Raw genomic sequence first — 15,925 nt, 5'->3', positions numbered from 1 at the left:
TTCAGATCACTATCAGGTAATTCAAATGAGCTGCTGATTAGGGCAGGAGACACAACAAAGCAATCTCTCTGAATTTACATCAAGCACCAGGAACACTCAAGACCTGCGGACCCCCTGGGAATGTGTCACGGACCCCTGGGGGTCCGCGGACCACAGTTTGGGAAACGCTGCTCTAAGGCGTTGGAGCACTGCTTAACTTCAGACATCAGAAGCCGTATCAACGAAAGTGCCCCGGGGGTGCAACAGGCATGTGAGCACGATTTGTGCACCCCAGGGCACTTTGGTATTACAGAAAGGGCTACAGCCACTTGTGTTGTGGTCCTTTCTTTAATACAGATAGCTCTGGTGCACATATAGCCCCAGGGCTATTACCAGAGAGTGATCCCTCATTTTCATGCAATTGACTTCCGCCGATCTGCAGAGTGATCTCACTGGAGATTCGTATCATTGACTATGTCATCTCTCCCCCTCAGAACTAGCAACCAGACCATCCTGCAGGGATGTGAATGTCTTGCCTGTGATTTTGGCTCTGAATGATCTGTCTGGAAGAATAGTCTGCTAGAAGGTTATCAGTTACAATCTGATCAGGATAAAGGTCTTCTCACTAGAGTCTGGATCTGAATTGTCTGAAATTGATAAGAATGCATCTGTAGCTTCAGGAACTTTGAGAACTATTGGATTTGCCACAGGATCAAGTTTTTCTGTCACGTCTGTCTGTGAACACCACGACTTTTGAAAATTGACTACATTTTACTTCTCATGAGTTTTGGTAACCTTGTATCACCCCCACTGCTCCCCAAAACCAGATTAGAGTTTGTACTATTTACCTTGAGAGGTTGTGTCACCGTAGCATTGGACATCCGAATGGGGGAATGCTTCACCTGTACCTGTGTTGGTTGCGTTTGGACCCCATTCACTGATCCCTCTTTCTACCATTTTTTCTTAGAGGCCTCTGATTGATTCTGAATTTAATGCCAGAGGTGATGCTGTCCTACTTGGCTTTGAAGCTGACGCCTCTCCTGCATTGATGCTAGGCAGTTTGCTAGATATATGGATCCCTTGCAGGAAGTCAGTCATCACTTGGCTACCTGAGCATGTACCAGCATTTGCGCGGCACAGTTTCTGAGCTGGGTGGAGAGTTTGCAAATGCTGCTCTACCGCCTTGTGAAAGCACCAAGGAGGTAGGAGAAGAAAGAGCAAGAGGAGCTCCCACCATGGGACCTGCAGTGCACCCAGTAGCCCTGTGTGGACGTGTGTGGCCATCCTACGCCCATGAAGCAGGGAAAGCACATGTAGAGTGCAACTGCAGCTACTGCCACTGAAGTGCATGGCCAGCACACCAGGGCTAAAGCCAAGCAGGAGTCAGGAAACATCTGAGGACTTGAGTTCATTTTTGACCAGAAGCTAATCATCCCAGAAAAGGGCAATGGAGGGTGAGGGGTTTGCTCAGACTCTAGTTTCAAGTTCTTGTTGAAAGTTCATTAAAAAAAATGAAGTCAAATTTCACATGTGGGATGCTGTGTGTATTTAGACCACCCACGTGTAGCAAAAATATTTATCTGCCAGGGGCACCACTGGGTTATGGCTTGGCTGTACTTTATATGCACTGCAGTGGCACATTGTTGGTAAAAAAAAGCATTTTCCATGTAGGAAAAGTATATTTTATGTATTCTGAAGTGTACCTTGTAAGCCCAAAATGCAGGGTAGTCATGTAGAAGTATAAAGCAAACAGCATGTTGAAGTTTGTTAACTAACAATGAAATAAAAGCTCAAATATCTTTCACAATGTAGGCATTGGTCACTTGTCTCGGAGTAAGCTTAAGTGGGTTTAAAATCTTAATTTTCTATCCCCATTTAGGTAAAGGCTACAAAAATACTTCAAAGTTAGTTCCTGCGTAGTTTTCAAAATCTGTTTTACAGGTGAAATCATATTTTGTTAATTGCTGCCTGAGCAAGAACTGGCTTACAACCAATTCTGTCACTCATCACATGTCCAAAGCTGGAATAGAAAATCTTTGCCTTGGAGTGTTAACAAATATGGCTAAGAGAGCAATGGCCTGCCTTTGAGCCCAGGAGGGTCCACTGTGTTTTAACTGTTGACCGCTTAACAGGGATTAGCCACCTTGGAGAATATGAGCAGGTAGCGGAACAAAGGGTAGGTTTAGCACTATGTCTTTAGACTGAGAAATTCCAAAGACAGTCCAGACTGGTAAGATCTTGTCACAGTAGCAGAGAAACAAGTTTTGCCTCTTTTAGATAGATGGAGAGTTTATCTAAATAGCAGAGTGGCTTAGAAGCTAACATTTGATGTTTGACAGCAGCTGGGTTTCGTTTACTTTGAAAAAGGGGTTCCAGCCTAATTTTTTAGTAAGGCAAAGAGGAACAGCTGCAAAAGGAGGTGGGAGGACTATGAGAAATGAGTTGGGATTGAGTGTTGTAATTTCTCTAACAACTGACTAGTGCACGTAATGCATAATTGCATTTCTACCTCCGCCTCCTCAGAACATTCCTGCACCTGGGAAGAAGGCAGCTCTGGTATAAGATAACTCCTCACAGCTGCTGGATGAAGAGAACTTACACCTGCTGGATTATGAGAACTCACACAAGGATATTTCATGGCACCCAGGGTCTGGAACCGCACTCCAGGGGTCAAGCGGGGGCCCCCCACCAACCCCTGCCCCCGCACATCTACCACAGAGCGGCAGACATCATCGCACCCCAACTGCAACAACACATCATCAAAACCACTTTCATATAGGCACTTTCCCAGGCGGCTGGAAGCGCGCCATATTTTAGAAAAGATTAGGGGCCCCTGCCTTAAAGGATAAACCCTGGCAAGGAAAAACTGTTTTTGAAAAATACATTATTGGCACCGGGTTTTGTGCATGTTTTTACACATCCTATAGACGCCTATTTTTGTCTAATGTAATTCAACTGACACTTTTGCTTCTGATTAGATTTTATTTTATGAAATACTTTTTCTTATTTCTTATATATTATTTTTTCTGTGCAAATTGTCAAATATTATTCACAATACAAAATTCAAAATTCATTAGATACAAAACTGTTGCTCATAATTATATACAGAAAAATTTCCTCCAACGCGTTTCGGCAAAGCCTTCCCCAGGAATTCTGTGTATATTCTGTATCAATGATAACTAAAAAATAAAAAGTAGTGTCAATTAATTAAATGCTGTGTTTATACATTATCAGCGTCAAGTGGATTGTTGTCTTTTACATCTCTACTCAGTATACGTCATTATTAAACTAGACAATCAACAGACTATGAGGGTGAGGCCTAGTCACTATCTCTAGATAATATATATACCATTATTTCACATATCACTATATAACAACATTCTACATATATACATATATACACATTATATACACATTTCCTATTTACAATACAAAATTCCTACACACCACTTGTATTCCTATACCGCTTGTTTTCTATTTATACATGCTATGTACACTCATCACCAAACATTCAGTTCTGAATGAAAGAATTAGGCAGACTATATGTGCTAATTGGCACATATTAAATGTAAATACCCCTAAAGAAGCTAGATTGCCCAGACCCATGTTTGCTTACCGGCGTAACAAATCTTTCAAGGATCACATTGTTAGGTCTAGAATGGTTAAAAAAAAAGGCGTCGGTTCAACAGACGCTCACAAATGTTATGCCAGTGTCGGGCACCTATAAATGTCTAAACTGTCATGTGACACAGTAATACAGGGCCCCTCAATGGTTTTTAACAATCAAACAATTAAACCTCTAGATTAGAACAATTGTAAAAGCACCAATATTATATGCTTAATTCTATCTCCTTGTCACAAAGGTTATGTAGGTCAAACAGGAAGGGCCATGAATGTCAGACTGACTGAGCACCGCTCAGCTATCAGGACACGTAAAATGGCAGCTCCTTTAGTCTGTCACTTTACAGAACTGAATCACGTACCAGAAGAAATGACTTGGTATATTTTAGAACGAATAAATCCCAGAATAGGATTAGACCAAGAAAAAATTAGAAAGATGCGTGAAGTCTACTGGATATTTGTTTTGGGCACAGCAGTAAATGGACTGAATTTAGAAATTCCATGGAATCAGGCAATAATTTAATCCATGAACGTTTCTGTCTATGGTCCATGAGTATCTGACACATATAAGTATTAAACAGCCACCATGTATCTCATTATAACCATGTCTACCATTGCACAGAAAAAATAATATATAAGAAATAAGAAAAAAGTATTTAATAAAATACAAGTTAATCAGAAGCAAAAGTGTCAGTTGAATTACATTAGATAAAAATAGACGTCTATAGGATGTGTAAAAACATGCACAAAACCCGGTGCCAATAATTTATTTTTCAAAAACTGGAAGCGCGCCATATTCAGACATCTGCTCAAGAAACCCACGGCCGACCCCACCGACCTCAAAAACTACCGGCCCATCTTGCTTCTCCCCTTCGCAGCCAGAGTGGCGAGAAGACAGTCAACAGGGAAGTGACAGGGAAGAGCACGCCGTCCTCGACCCTTCCCAATCCGGATTCCGAGCCAATCACAGTACCAAGACAGTCCTACTCGCCACCACAGACGACATCCGCACCGTCCTGGACCAGGGCCACTCCTCGGCCCTCATCCTCCTCGATTTGTCTGCAGCCTTCGACATCATCTCACCGCACACTAATCACCAGGCTGCACAACACTGGCATACAAGGAACTGCCCTGGGCTGGATCTGCTCATTCCTCACCGGAAGAGGCCAGAGGATCAGACTACCGCCCTTCCTCTCCGCCCCCACAGACATCACCTGCGGAGTCCCACAGGGGTCATCTCTGAGCCCAAACCTATTCAACATCTACATGGCCCCCATTGCAGTCATCGTTCGACGACATGGCCTCAACATCTTATCCTACGCCAATGACACCTAGCTCATCCTCTCCCTCACCATAGACCCCACCACCACAAAACTCAACTTCCAGAGAGGAATGCAAGAAGTGGAAGGCTGGATAACAAACAGTTGCCTGAAACTCAATGCCGAGAAAACAGAAGTCCTCATCCTCGGAACCACCCTCGGAATCCCACCTACCCCCTCAGACCACGCCAAGAACCTCGGCATCATACTTGATTCATCGCTCAACATGAACCGACAGGTCAACGCCGTCACCTCCAGCTGCTTCAACACCCTCTGCATCCTCCGAAAGACCTTCAAATGGATCCCCCGAATCGAGGAAAACTGTCACCCACGCACTCATCACCAGCAAGCTACACTATGGCAACGCACTCTACGCCAGCATCAACAAGTCCCTACTCTGCAAACTGCAAACAATACAGAACACCGCGGCTAGACTCTTCCTTGGCAAACCCCGGCATAAACACATCAGCCAACACCTGCGACGACTCCACTGGCTTCCCGTGGAGAAGAGAGTCACCTTCAAGATTCTCACTCATGCCTACAAATGCCTGCATGACAACGGACCCTAATACCTCAACCACAGGATAAACTTCCACATACCCAAAAGGAACTTGCGTTTATCCAAACTCGCACTGGCTGAAACCCTGCACACCCTCAGGGTCAGATCAGGTGGAAGATCGTTGTCCCACATTGCAGCCAAGAGCTGGAATGAGCAACCGGCAGACATCAGATGTGCCCCCTCCATGAATACCTTCAGGAAGACCCTGAAGACCTTGCTCTTCGGGTGAACGGAGCGGCACCCCTCTTACCCCTCCCCCTCCCCCCTCAGCGCCTTGAGACCCTCATGGGTGAGTAGCGCTAACAATTCCCTGATTGTTTGAAGTGGTTAGCCTCTTGTTTGCCTGCTAAAGGGACACAAACGTAGGATCCCTTAAGTTTGTCAGTGCAAAGTGCTGTCAATAAGCATCCAAAAAACTGAAGTGTTTTCACTGTTACCTTCACAGTTCTCTGTTTATGTAGGTGTGCTAGGTGGGTGTTTATTTAAGGAGCATGATCAGGGCTTATAAGTGGGACAACAAACATGGAGGGACTTTAAAATGGGTGTGCCTAAACAGGCGTGACCAGGAATCATCTACAGGGGGAATGGTCTTTATAATTTATGTAAGTATCTCAATGTTTTCATCTTGGACATGGGAAAGATTGGCTTTTGTTTCTTAAAATAAACAAAGGTGAGTGACGATTACATGTTTCTATGTATCTGGGTCAGCCAATCCCAAATATCTGAGGAAAGGCAAACCGAAACAGTGGCAATTATTAAGGCTACTGTCAGTCTGGTAATTATGGCATGGCACATGTGATAAAATACTTACGAAATGGCAGTTCTGTTCCTTCTAGAAAGTTCCAAAATACCCGGTTTAAAAATTCTCAGATCATGGCTGAAAAATAGTGAGAAACAAGGTCTCTTCTACGGGGACAAAACGTTAAATACTTCCATGATCAAAATTGCTGATGAGAAGAATAAATGGGGTTGTTGGTAATTGAAATAAAAGAATACCAGTCCCAAGGTAGGTGAAATCCCAGATTTGTCTGCAGAATATTTATATCAAGGTCGTCTATAGAAACCAATAATGGGGTGTACAAAGCATTAATCTATTAGTATGGTATGTAATTTGTAGGAACAATTGAGCTGCACGAATAGTGCTGGTACTAAGGGCCCGATGTAGGTAGCCCTTTACCGATCTGAATCGGCCGAAAATACAGATTTTCGGCCGTTTCCGATCGGTAAAGGGCTATTGAGATGTAGGGGCACATTTTCGGTAATTTTACCGAATCGGTATCATTACCGAATCGGTAAATTTACCGATTCGGTAATATGTACCGAATCGGTAAAATAATTACCGATTCGGTAATATTTACCGATTCGGTAATTAAAGAATTGTTAAGGATTCGGTAACGAATCCAGATGTTGGGACCTACATACCATTTACCGATTTTGAAATACCGAATCGGTAGGATTCGGTATTTCAAAATCGGTAAATGGGATTTACCTACATCGGGCCCTAAGTTACTTTAGGCCAGAGCAGAACAGACTGTAAATTAATTAAACAAAAAAAATTGATTAGGGGTTGCATAGAAAATGAAGTTAAAATTTCGATCTCTGACCTCTAAGAAGATATATATTCAGGCAAGAGTCCAATCATGAACACTGTCCCAGGTATACAAAGTTATCTTGTTAAACAGCTGAATTAGCTGTGGCGTTATTTTTATAGTAATGCCAAGAAAAATAATTATTCATTCTCTATTAAACAGCTTTTGATCAACACATATGAAACGTGGCACAAAAAAATGAAACATTTTTTAGAGCTGTTCTACTCAGATTATGCACTTTACATGGAATTGATATCAATTGTTTATTGCATGTTGCTGAATATTTCAACCTTTTAAATTGAAGGCAAAAGGGATGGACGCATTTTCTAAGCTTTTTCTTATTGAGAAATGTTAGCAGACTAGTGCTTTTACCAATATATTTGACTAAGGTTATTTACAGCAAATCAAATTTAGCAGGATAATGTGTGTTGTGCTTGGTTTGCATGCATGCTGTGACCTGACTCTTGTTTTACTAGGTGCGCCAATGTGAAGTTCCGAATACTGGAAGAAAAACTTAAATATTGCAAAGGTCTAGTATCTTTCTCATCCATGTTCCACGTGTGTATATAACAGTATTGGTATGAGTATTAATGTCATGAATAATTGGGGACATTGTTTGAATCACATCGCACTGAGATACATATTTATACATTTATCAAACAAATTATTCAACCTTGCCATTTTTACTTTTCAAGAAAGGGAGCACCATTTCACCTTAAAGCAGGTCTGAAACTACTTCTTAAAGCTGTTCAGCAATGTATTTTTCAGCTGATAACAATGTGAACATATGCACTATGCAACCAAATGTTCATCCCCAACAAGAGTGAGAACCCTCACCAGTGCCCCATTTGACTGCTCAATGTAGACCAGATCCTGCTTCTTTTGCCCTCAGTATTTCTGCACCACGTGGTCTCTTATGAGTAGTCTTTTTTTTGCTCTTGTCAATCTAAGGATGTATTCTGTACCATACTGATACTGAGAGTGGGCTGTGGGCTATGGGCTAGCCCATTGCTTAGCATTGGTTGGCTTTTTTTGCCAGGCTCATTTCCTGCTTCCCATTCAATGGATTTCCTTCCTCTTCTTGTGTAGTCACTCTCCGGAAGCATAGTTTCTTTACCATTTTCCTAATTGAATAATTTGTATCCTTCCCCTGCGTACATGCCTGCCACTATTTTCTTCTTTCTCTTTGAGCACTCCATGGGAGTGCTTGTGTTTTCTTGTTCTTGCTGCTGTGTGCTATTTCCCGGCTCACATACCCACACTGGCGTTCTCGGTATTACTCTTACAACCCACAGCTGGTACATTGCTTTCCTCATTCCTCTGTGTCTATGCTCAGCTTTTTGCCCCTTAGCTCCTCTGTTGCTCCTCCTCTCCCTGTTGCTTACTGCCACTCCACAGCATGGAAATGCTCACTATCCCTCCCCCATTCCTCTGTAGCTCCCCTGCTCCTTTCTACCCATTCTTATTACAGTTTTTCTTCCTGGCATGTGCATATGGGTACAGGCTGTGGCTTTGTCTCAAAAGTACTTGGATGGCGTGAGAGATAAGGATGGTGTTTGCACCACGCAAACTTAGCACAAACCTGAAACTCCGCTATGTCCACTTTGATGGATTTTTATCTTAGTCTGAGTCTAGAATCATCAGTTCGTATTAATCAATGGGGATACCCAGTATAGCGCAGAGCCTGTGGTCAATCACGTTAAAGGAACAGTGGTTCAGCCATGTTTTTTCTTTAAAAAGATATAACATTCTGAATGATTTCCCTTAATTTCATCGGGATAACAATTAATGATTCTAATGAAAAATATCTAAACACATAATACGAATAATAGAGCACAAGTTAATTATGACTTGCAATGATTTATTTTAGTCAAGAATAATCAATATTTCATGAAAAAGCAAGTGCTACACACACTAATATCTAGTGAGGGATGTGAGACAAAGGATAAGGTAACATATAAAACGTACATACATCACAAAATATGTATTGGATACAGAAACAAATTACATAAAACATTCTGGTACGAAGTGAAAATAAAACATAAATTCTCTCACAGTGACCTAGTTTTTTCTTTCAAACACTTTGTAATGGTCACAGTGGAATGTACCACTTCTAGTGGAGTGTTGACGTTTAGACCCTGGTTGATCTGTACTAGTGTTGAGCATCAAATGTGGATCTACTTCAGGACAAGATAAAATGAATGATGTGTAGCCTGCAAGACAAGAATAGCGATACTATCAAGCAAATCCGGCTCTCCTTTTGACCCCTGCCCCCCTATGATGCTGCACGTTCTAGTGGACACAGTGAATCCGATCATTAATACTATCATTAACTCCTCCCTGTCCTCTGCAGTGATCCCATTGGATTGGAAAATGGCCGCAGTAAAACCGCTGCAAAAAAAACCTCTAGCAGACTCTCAAACCTTCGTCCCATCTCGCTGCTCCCGGTACTTTTTAAACTTACGGAAGCAGCAGTGAATAAACAACTGACGAGGTTCCTAGAGGAAAATGATATTCTGCACCCGAATCAATCCGGGTTTAGGGCCAAGCACTCCACCGAGTCCGCTCTATTATACACCGTGGAGAGCTTGAGGACTGCCATGGATCAGGGGAAGAAGGCTGTACTGGTCCTACTTGATCTGTCGGCGGCCTTCGATACGGTGTCACACTCCGTATTGATTGGCCGCCTAGTAGCATCAGGGATAGCAGGGGCTGTGCTCGAATGGCTAAAGAATTTCCTCAGCCACAAGAGGCAAGTTACGGTGCTCGGGGAGTACCATTCGGAAGAGAAAGCGCTGACAACAGGGGTGCCGCAAGGCTCAAGCTTAAGCCCCGTACTGTTCAATCTGTACATGACCCCCCCTGATTGAGCGTATTACATCCTTCCACATCAGCACAATATCTTATGCTGATGATACTCCGCTCATCCTGGTACTAGATGGCTAAAAAGGTGAAGGCAGAGGAAAACTTAGAGACTGCCTCGCCGCCACCTTTGACTGGATGAGAAACAATCATCTTAAGTGCAATTCGGACAGCAAAACTTCTTCTCCCCAAGACTATGGTGGCCACTAGATGCAGAGGCTCCCCCGAACACCATTGTTACAGCCCGTAACCTAGGGATTAGGTTTGACGAGGCACTATCATTTAAGCAACAAGCAGGGGCTGTGGCAGGGTCCTGTTTTAGTATAATCACGGGGCTAAGAAGATTCTTTGACCTCCTTCCATTGGCAGCCAGGAAGACGGTGGCGGTGGCACTTATTACATCAAGCCTGGACTACTGCAATAGCCTATATGCAGGATCAAATAGATCAGTCCTGCATCGGCTGCAGATGATCCAGAATGCCACCCCCTGTCTTGTCCTGAGATGGCCAAGGAAGTCATCTGCCTCAGCAGCACTCAGGACCTTGCACTGGCTACCTATCCACGAACGGGTGCTGTTTAAAATCATAGTCATCACCTTTAGGGCATACCACCAGCAAGGACCCAAATACTTTCTAAATCTGTTTCAGAGATGTGTGCCGTCTCAGAACCTTAGGTCATCAAACCTGAACTTGCTGTTGATTCCTAAATTCAGGCTATCCACCAAGGGAGGAAAATCTCTTGGAGTACTGGGCTCTAGGGCCTGGAATAAGCTTCCGGTCCAATTGCGCCAAATCCCTCTGGAGAACCATTTCAGAAAGTCCCTGAAGACCTGGATTTTTTATCTTTCAGACAAAGCATGTATAGCTCTGATATAAGTATAATGTTATAGGCAATAGCAGACTGATGCTTGACTAGTCTTCCGGCCTATTCCACTCTAGGTGACGGGTTTTCACCGCCAAGATGCTCCTTGGAGTGAAAGCTGCGCTCTATAAGAATTAAATTACATTACATGTGTTTAGAATAGTTTGTGAGGTGAGACTTGTAAGTTATGCTCGCCTATTCCGTGTGGTTCCTGAGGAATCCAAACATATGGTTCTATTCGAGAGCTCTTGCGTCACTCTTTATCTGAGAATCAATCACTTCTGAAGGTGCTCATCCTGAATTTAAATAAACGTATAGCCCTGGTTAGGTAAATACGATGGACCAGTGGCTAATAGACTAGTTGAATTTTTTTATTTTTTTTAACAGAATACTGACCTATGGATTATTTGTACATTATGTCTGTAGAAATTGCCATAGCAACAATTTTGAAATATCAAATGCTGCTAGTGGACCTGCTGCACTGATTGTATCACCCACACAAGTAACCTTTCAAATGTGTCTCAGAATTGCCAATACAGTGTCGGCACACTCAGTTTTAAACTGCCATATCAACCTGTCAAGTGCACCCACTTGCAAGTCCTTAACCGTCCCTTTTCTTACATGTGAGGCACCCCAAAGGTAGGCCCAAGGTACCCCCCCCATGGACAGGGTGCAGTTCTATCTGTGTAATTCAACAGCACACCATGCCACATAATTACACTACACAAATCCACCCCTGTTAGAAATGGGATCTCTGGTTGGCTAAGGCTTGCGCCAAAGCCAGGCAAAGACCACCACTCTAGTCAGGGCTTGGGAGTTACACACCAAAGATAACCCCTGCTCACCCCCTTGGTAGCTTGGCAGAAGCAGTCAGACTTATCCAAGAGGCCATGTGTAAAGCATTTGCGCACACACACAACAGCAACAACATCCCAGGCACACTACAAAAGGAACTCCACACAAGGTTATATCAAAAATAGCCTTTGTATTATCAAAACACATCAGAATACTAATCACACCATGTACATTGTGCCAACTGGCACTGGGCAATATTTACAAGGGATTATATACACATGACAGGGCCACATGGACCACTGTTTGAACCATCACAAAGTGAACTTAGTAAACGTAAAACAGATCATAAATGTACAACCAGTAAACACTGGTAATCACTGTACTTAGCATCAGCCTGTAACATAAACTACATTATGCACAGTCTCACATCAGGCTCGAATTACATTCTGCGCCAACCTCACCATCATAAAAACATGAGGCAATCATCTCACAAGTCTAAACACATTAGACCCTAACCTCTTAAGTATAACTCACATTAGGGGCATAAATCACACAGTGAAACAGAATCTCACTAGCATAAACCATAATATGCAAAACAACCTCATAATCATAAAACACAGTTAGACGTATAACACAGGCTGCGTAAAACATACTATATACATTACATTTCCTAGCACCACATCACATTAGGGCCTGGCGCCCTATAAATCTAACAGTCCCCCCTGGCCCTCTGGCCATTTCGAAGGGGCTCAAATGCCCTGTGTCCAGAATGTCAGGGCGCGCTGCCAAGGCAGCGAAGGTCAAGGGTGTGCACTGCGCAAACCTAAACGTTGCAGCTGCCCACTACTTGCTGGGCAGCTGGGAAAGTGAGGCAAAAGAGTGCATCTCACTCCTGACTTCACAAGACCCTAAAATGAACTGTGTGCCTACACTGTGGAGCTGGCACTAATTGCTGTACAGCTGTAAATAATCAAATAAGGCCCTGGCACTCACTGTGCCCAAGAACGTTGCAGCTGCCTCTCCCAAGCGGGGCAGCTGTGAAGAGTGGCCACACAACAGGGGAACAGCATGGACCCCTCTGGGCCCTCTTATAACAGGTATGCTTTTGTTAGAGCCACCTTGGCTCTAGAACTAAACGTGCCCCCAAACGTTGGCGCCACACGGGGCTCCATAGAGAATTAATGCCCCCATAGCGTTGCAGCGCGCTAGCTCTTGAAGGACAACAGGCCCCCAGCACCTAAGGACCCCACGGGACCCTTTAAACAATATTGCCACGTTGGAGCGGCCCGCTGCAGAAACGGGGCCGCTCTGACCATGTGCCTCTGCCAGGCACCATTGACTGAGAGCCCCACGGCGGGGGGATCCCTAAGCTGGGGATTCCTTCTCTCTCCCTTCCACAGCGCCGCGCTGCAAATCCCGCTTGCTCCTCCTCTGGGAAAATTAGACTAAAGCGCTCCCCAGGTGCTGGAATGCTCAATCAAGCCTGGACAAAGTAAAAGGAAAGAGCAAAAAGATCAAAGAAGTCCTGAAGGCATAAGGGGGGCATTGTAGGGCCCAGGGGCCAGCACACAGGGCCCTCCAGCAAGGAGGCTGCCCCCATGGCGGTCCTTCCAGGGCCCCACCAGCAGCAAGCCCCACTCTGTCAGGATCCAAAAGAGAATAACATCATGGGGTCACAGACCCTGCTTTTATACAGCATTTCCCTTTGTTTAAAGGTGCAGGCAATGGGAGAACCAGATACAACTGGTTCAGGAGAGCTGTTGAGCGCTTTGTTTTGCTCAGCTCCTCTCTCCCTTTCACAGGCCAGGCCATGGACATCAGACGCACCACAGGAGGTGGAGAGAGCATTGTGGAGGGAAGGCACAGCCCTATTCAGGTCCCAGATGCAACTCCTCCCTCCTATCTACATGCAGATCTCCCTATTCACCACCAGGCAGACCCATCCTGGCTCCTGGAGCCACCCACATCATCCAGCACCTGTCAATCACAAGCCAGACAGGCAATTCACATCAGGCAGGCAGACACACTGCACACAGAAATGCCAACTTCTAAAAGTGGCACTTCTCCACTAGTCACAATAAATCTGCGCACACCATCGCGCAGCATTTATTTTCACAAGTTCACACATACTAAACTCGCCCCTGCACTCCTCTCATATCAGGAATTACCATGGACACACATATCAAGTTCAAGTTCAAGTTCATGGATTTATATAGCGCACTACTCACCCAGAGGGTCTCAAGGCGCTTGGGGAGGGGGGGTTCATTTTTTGTCGAATAGCCAGGTTTTAAGTTCTTTTCTGAAGGAGATGTGGTTTTGAGTAAGGCGGAGGTGAGTGGGGAGTGAGTTCCAGGTCTTGGCCGCCAGGAAGGAGAAGGATCTGCCACCCATGGTGGATTTTCGGATGCGCGGGATTGCGGCGAGGGCTTGATTGGACGATCTTAGTTGGCGGGTGGGTGTGTAGAAGGACAGTCGAGTGTTGAGGCATTCGGGTCCTAGTTTGTAGAGGGCTTGTGTGCATGGGTGAGAAGACGGAATGTAATTCTCTTGTTGACGGGAAGCCAGTGGAGGTCTTTTAGGTGTCCTGTGATGTAATCTTGGCGAGGGATGTCCAATATGAGTCTCGCTGATGCGTTTTGGATGCGTTGGAGTTTTTTCTGTAATTTTGCTGTGATTCCGGCGTATAGTGTGTTACCATAATCCAATCGACTCGTGACCAGTGCGTGGGTGATAGTCTTTCTTGTCTCGAGGGGGATCCAGCGGAAGAACTTTTTGAGAATTCGAAGTACGTTGAAGCAGGAGGATGAGACTGCGTTGACTTGTCTGGACATCGAGAGAGAGGAGTCAAGGATGAAGCCAAGGTTACGTGCGTGGTCTGTGGGTATGGGTGCTGTGCCCAGAGCGGAAGGCCACCAAGAGTCGTCCCAGGCAGAGGGGGAAGATCCTAGGATGAGCACCTCCATTTTGTCTGAGTTGAGTTTTAGGCGGCTATGTTTCATCCATTCGGCTACTTCTTTCATGCCTTCGTGAAGATTGGTTTTGGCGGTGTTAGGGTCTTTGGTGAGGGAAAGGATTAGCTGGGTGTCGTCGGCATAAGAGATGATGTTAAGGTTGTGTTGGCGCGCGATGTGGGCTCATGTAAACGTTGAAGAGGGTGGGACTGAGTGATGATCCTTGTGGTACGCCGCAGATGACTTCAGTGGCCTCTGAGTTGAATGGGGGAAGTCGGACTCTTTGAGTTCTCCCGGTGAGGAATGAGATGATCCAGCCCAAGGCTTTTCCTCGTATGCCGATGTTGCTGAGGCGTTGTATAAGGGTGCTGTGGCAGACTGTGTCGAAAGCGGCGGAGAGGTCGAGTAGAATGAGGGCCGCTGTTTCTCCGTTATCCAGTAGTGTTCGGATGTCTTCTGTCGCTGCAATGAGGGCGGTTTCAGTGCTGTGTTTGGCTCGAAATCCGGACTGAGAGGGATCGAGAGAGTTGTTGGATTCAAGGAAGGCTGCGAGCTGGCTGTTGACGGCTTTCTCAATGACTTTGGCGGGGAAAGGGAGGAGGGATATGGGTCGGTAGTTTTTAAGTTCAGAGGGGTCTGCTGTGGGTTTCTTCAAGAGGGCGCTGAATTCGGCGTGTTTCCAGCTTTCTGGGAAGGTGGCAGAGTTGAACGAGCCGTTGATGACATCACGGAGATGGGGTGCGATGATGGAGTCAGCTTTGTTGAAGATGTGGTGGGGGCAGGGGTCAGTTGGCGAGCCAGAGTGGATTGAGTTCATTAGGTGGATAGTGTCTTCAGTGGTGATTGGGTTCCAGGCGCTGAGGTTGTTAGTTGGCAGTGTAGGATCTGAGTGGGGTGGGGAGGGTTGTTCGCAAGGAGTGTTATCGAAGCTGTTGTGAATGTCGGCAATTTTGTTGTAGAAGAAGGAGGATAACGCATTGCAGAGGTCTTGGGAAGGAGTGATATTGTTGGATGCTGCGGTGGGGTTGGTGAATTCTTTGACGATGTTGAAAAGTTCCTTGCTGTTGTGGGCGTTGTTGTCGAGACGATCCTTGAATGCTGATTTCTTGGTGGATCGAATCAGTTGGTGGTGTTTGTGGGTGGCTGCCTTGAGGGTGGCCATGTTGTCGGTGGTTGGGTTTTTTCTCCATGTTTTCTCCAGGGTGCGGCATAGCTTCTTTGATTTTTTAAGGTCATCATTGAACCAGGGAGCCTTTTTGCTGCCGGATTTGATCTGGTGCTTTTTCAGGGGTGCTAATTCTTCAGCGCTGTGGGTGTACCATTGCTTGAGTTTGGTGGCCGCTTGGTTTGGGTCCAATGGGAGGGTAGGAGGGTTTTGGTTGAGTGATG

At 45.1% G+C, this 15,925-nt stretch overlaps 1 protein-coding gene across 1 annotated transcript in view; it reads left to right on the top strand.

The window, feature by feature from the left end:
* The window catches only part of LOC147666704 (E3 ubiquitin-protein ligase TRIM39-like), a 190,668-nt gene that overhangs the window by 110,364 nt on the left and 64,379 nt on the right, over nucleotides 1-15,925 (top strand). Inside the window, exon 5 of the mRNA XM_086948950.1 lies at nucleotides 7,544-7,596. Within this exon, the coding sequence (XP_086805076.1) occupies nucleotides 7,544-7,596 (53 nt within the window). The remainder of the gene's footprint in view (nucleotides 1-7,543; nucleotides 7,597-15,925) is intronic.

Source organism: Lissotriton vulgaris, unplaced genomic scaffold (genome assembly GCF_964263255.1).
Source record: "Lissotriton vulgaris unplaced genomic scaffold, aLisVul1.2 SCAFFOLD_1901, whole genome shotgun sequence".
Lineage (NCBI taxonomy): Eukaryota > Metazoa > Chordata > Amphibia > Caudata > Salamandridae > Lissotriton > Lissotriton vulgaris.
The sequence above is the reverse complement of the archived record's forward strand: the minus strand, read 5'-3'. Positions and strand labels throughout refer to the sequence as shown.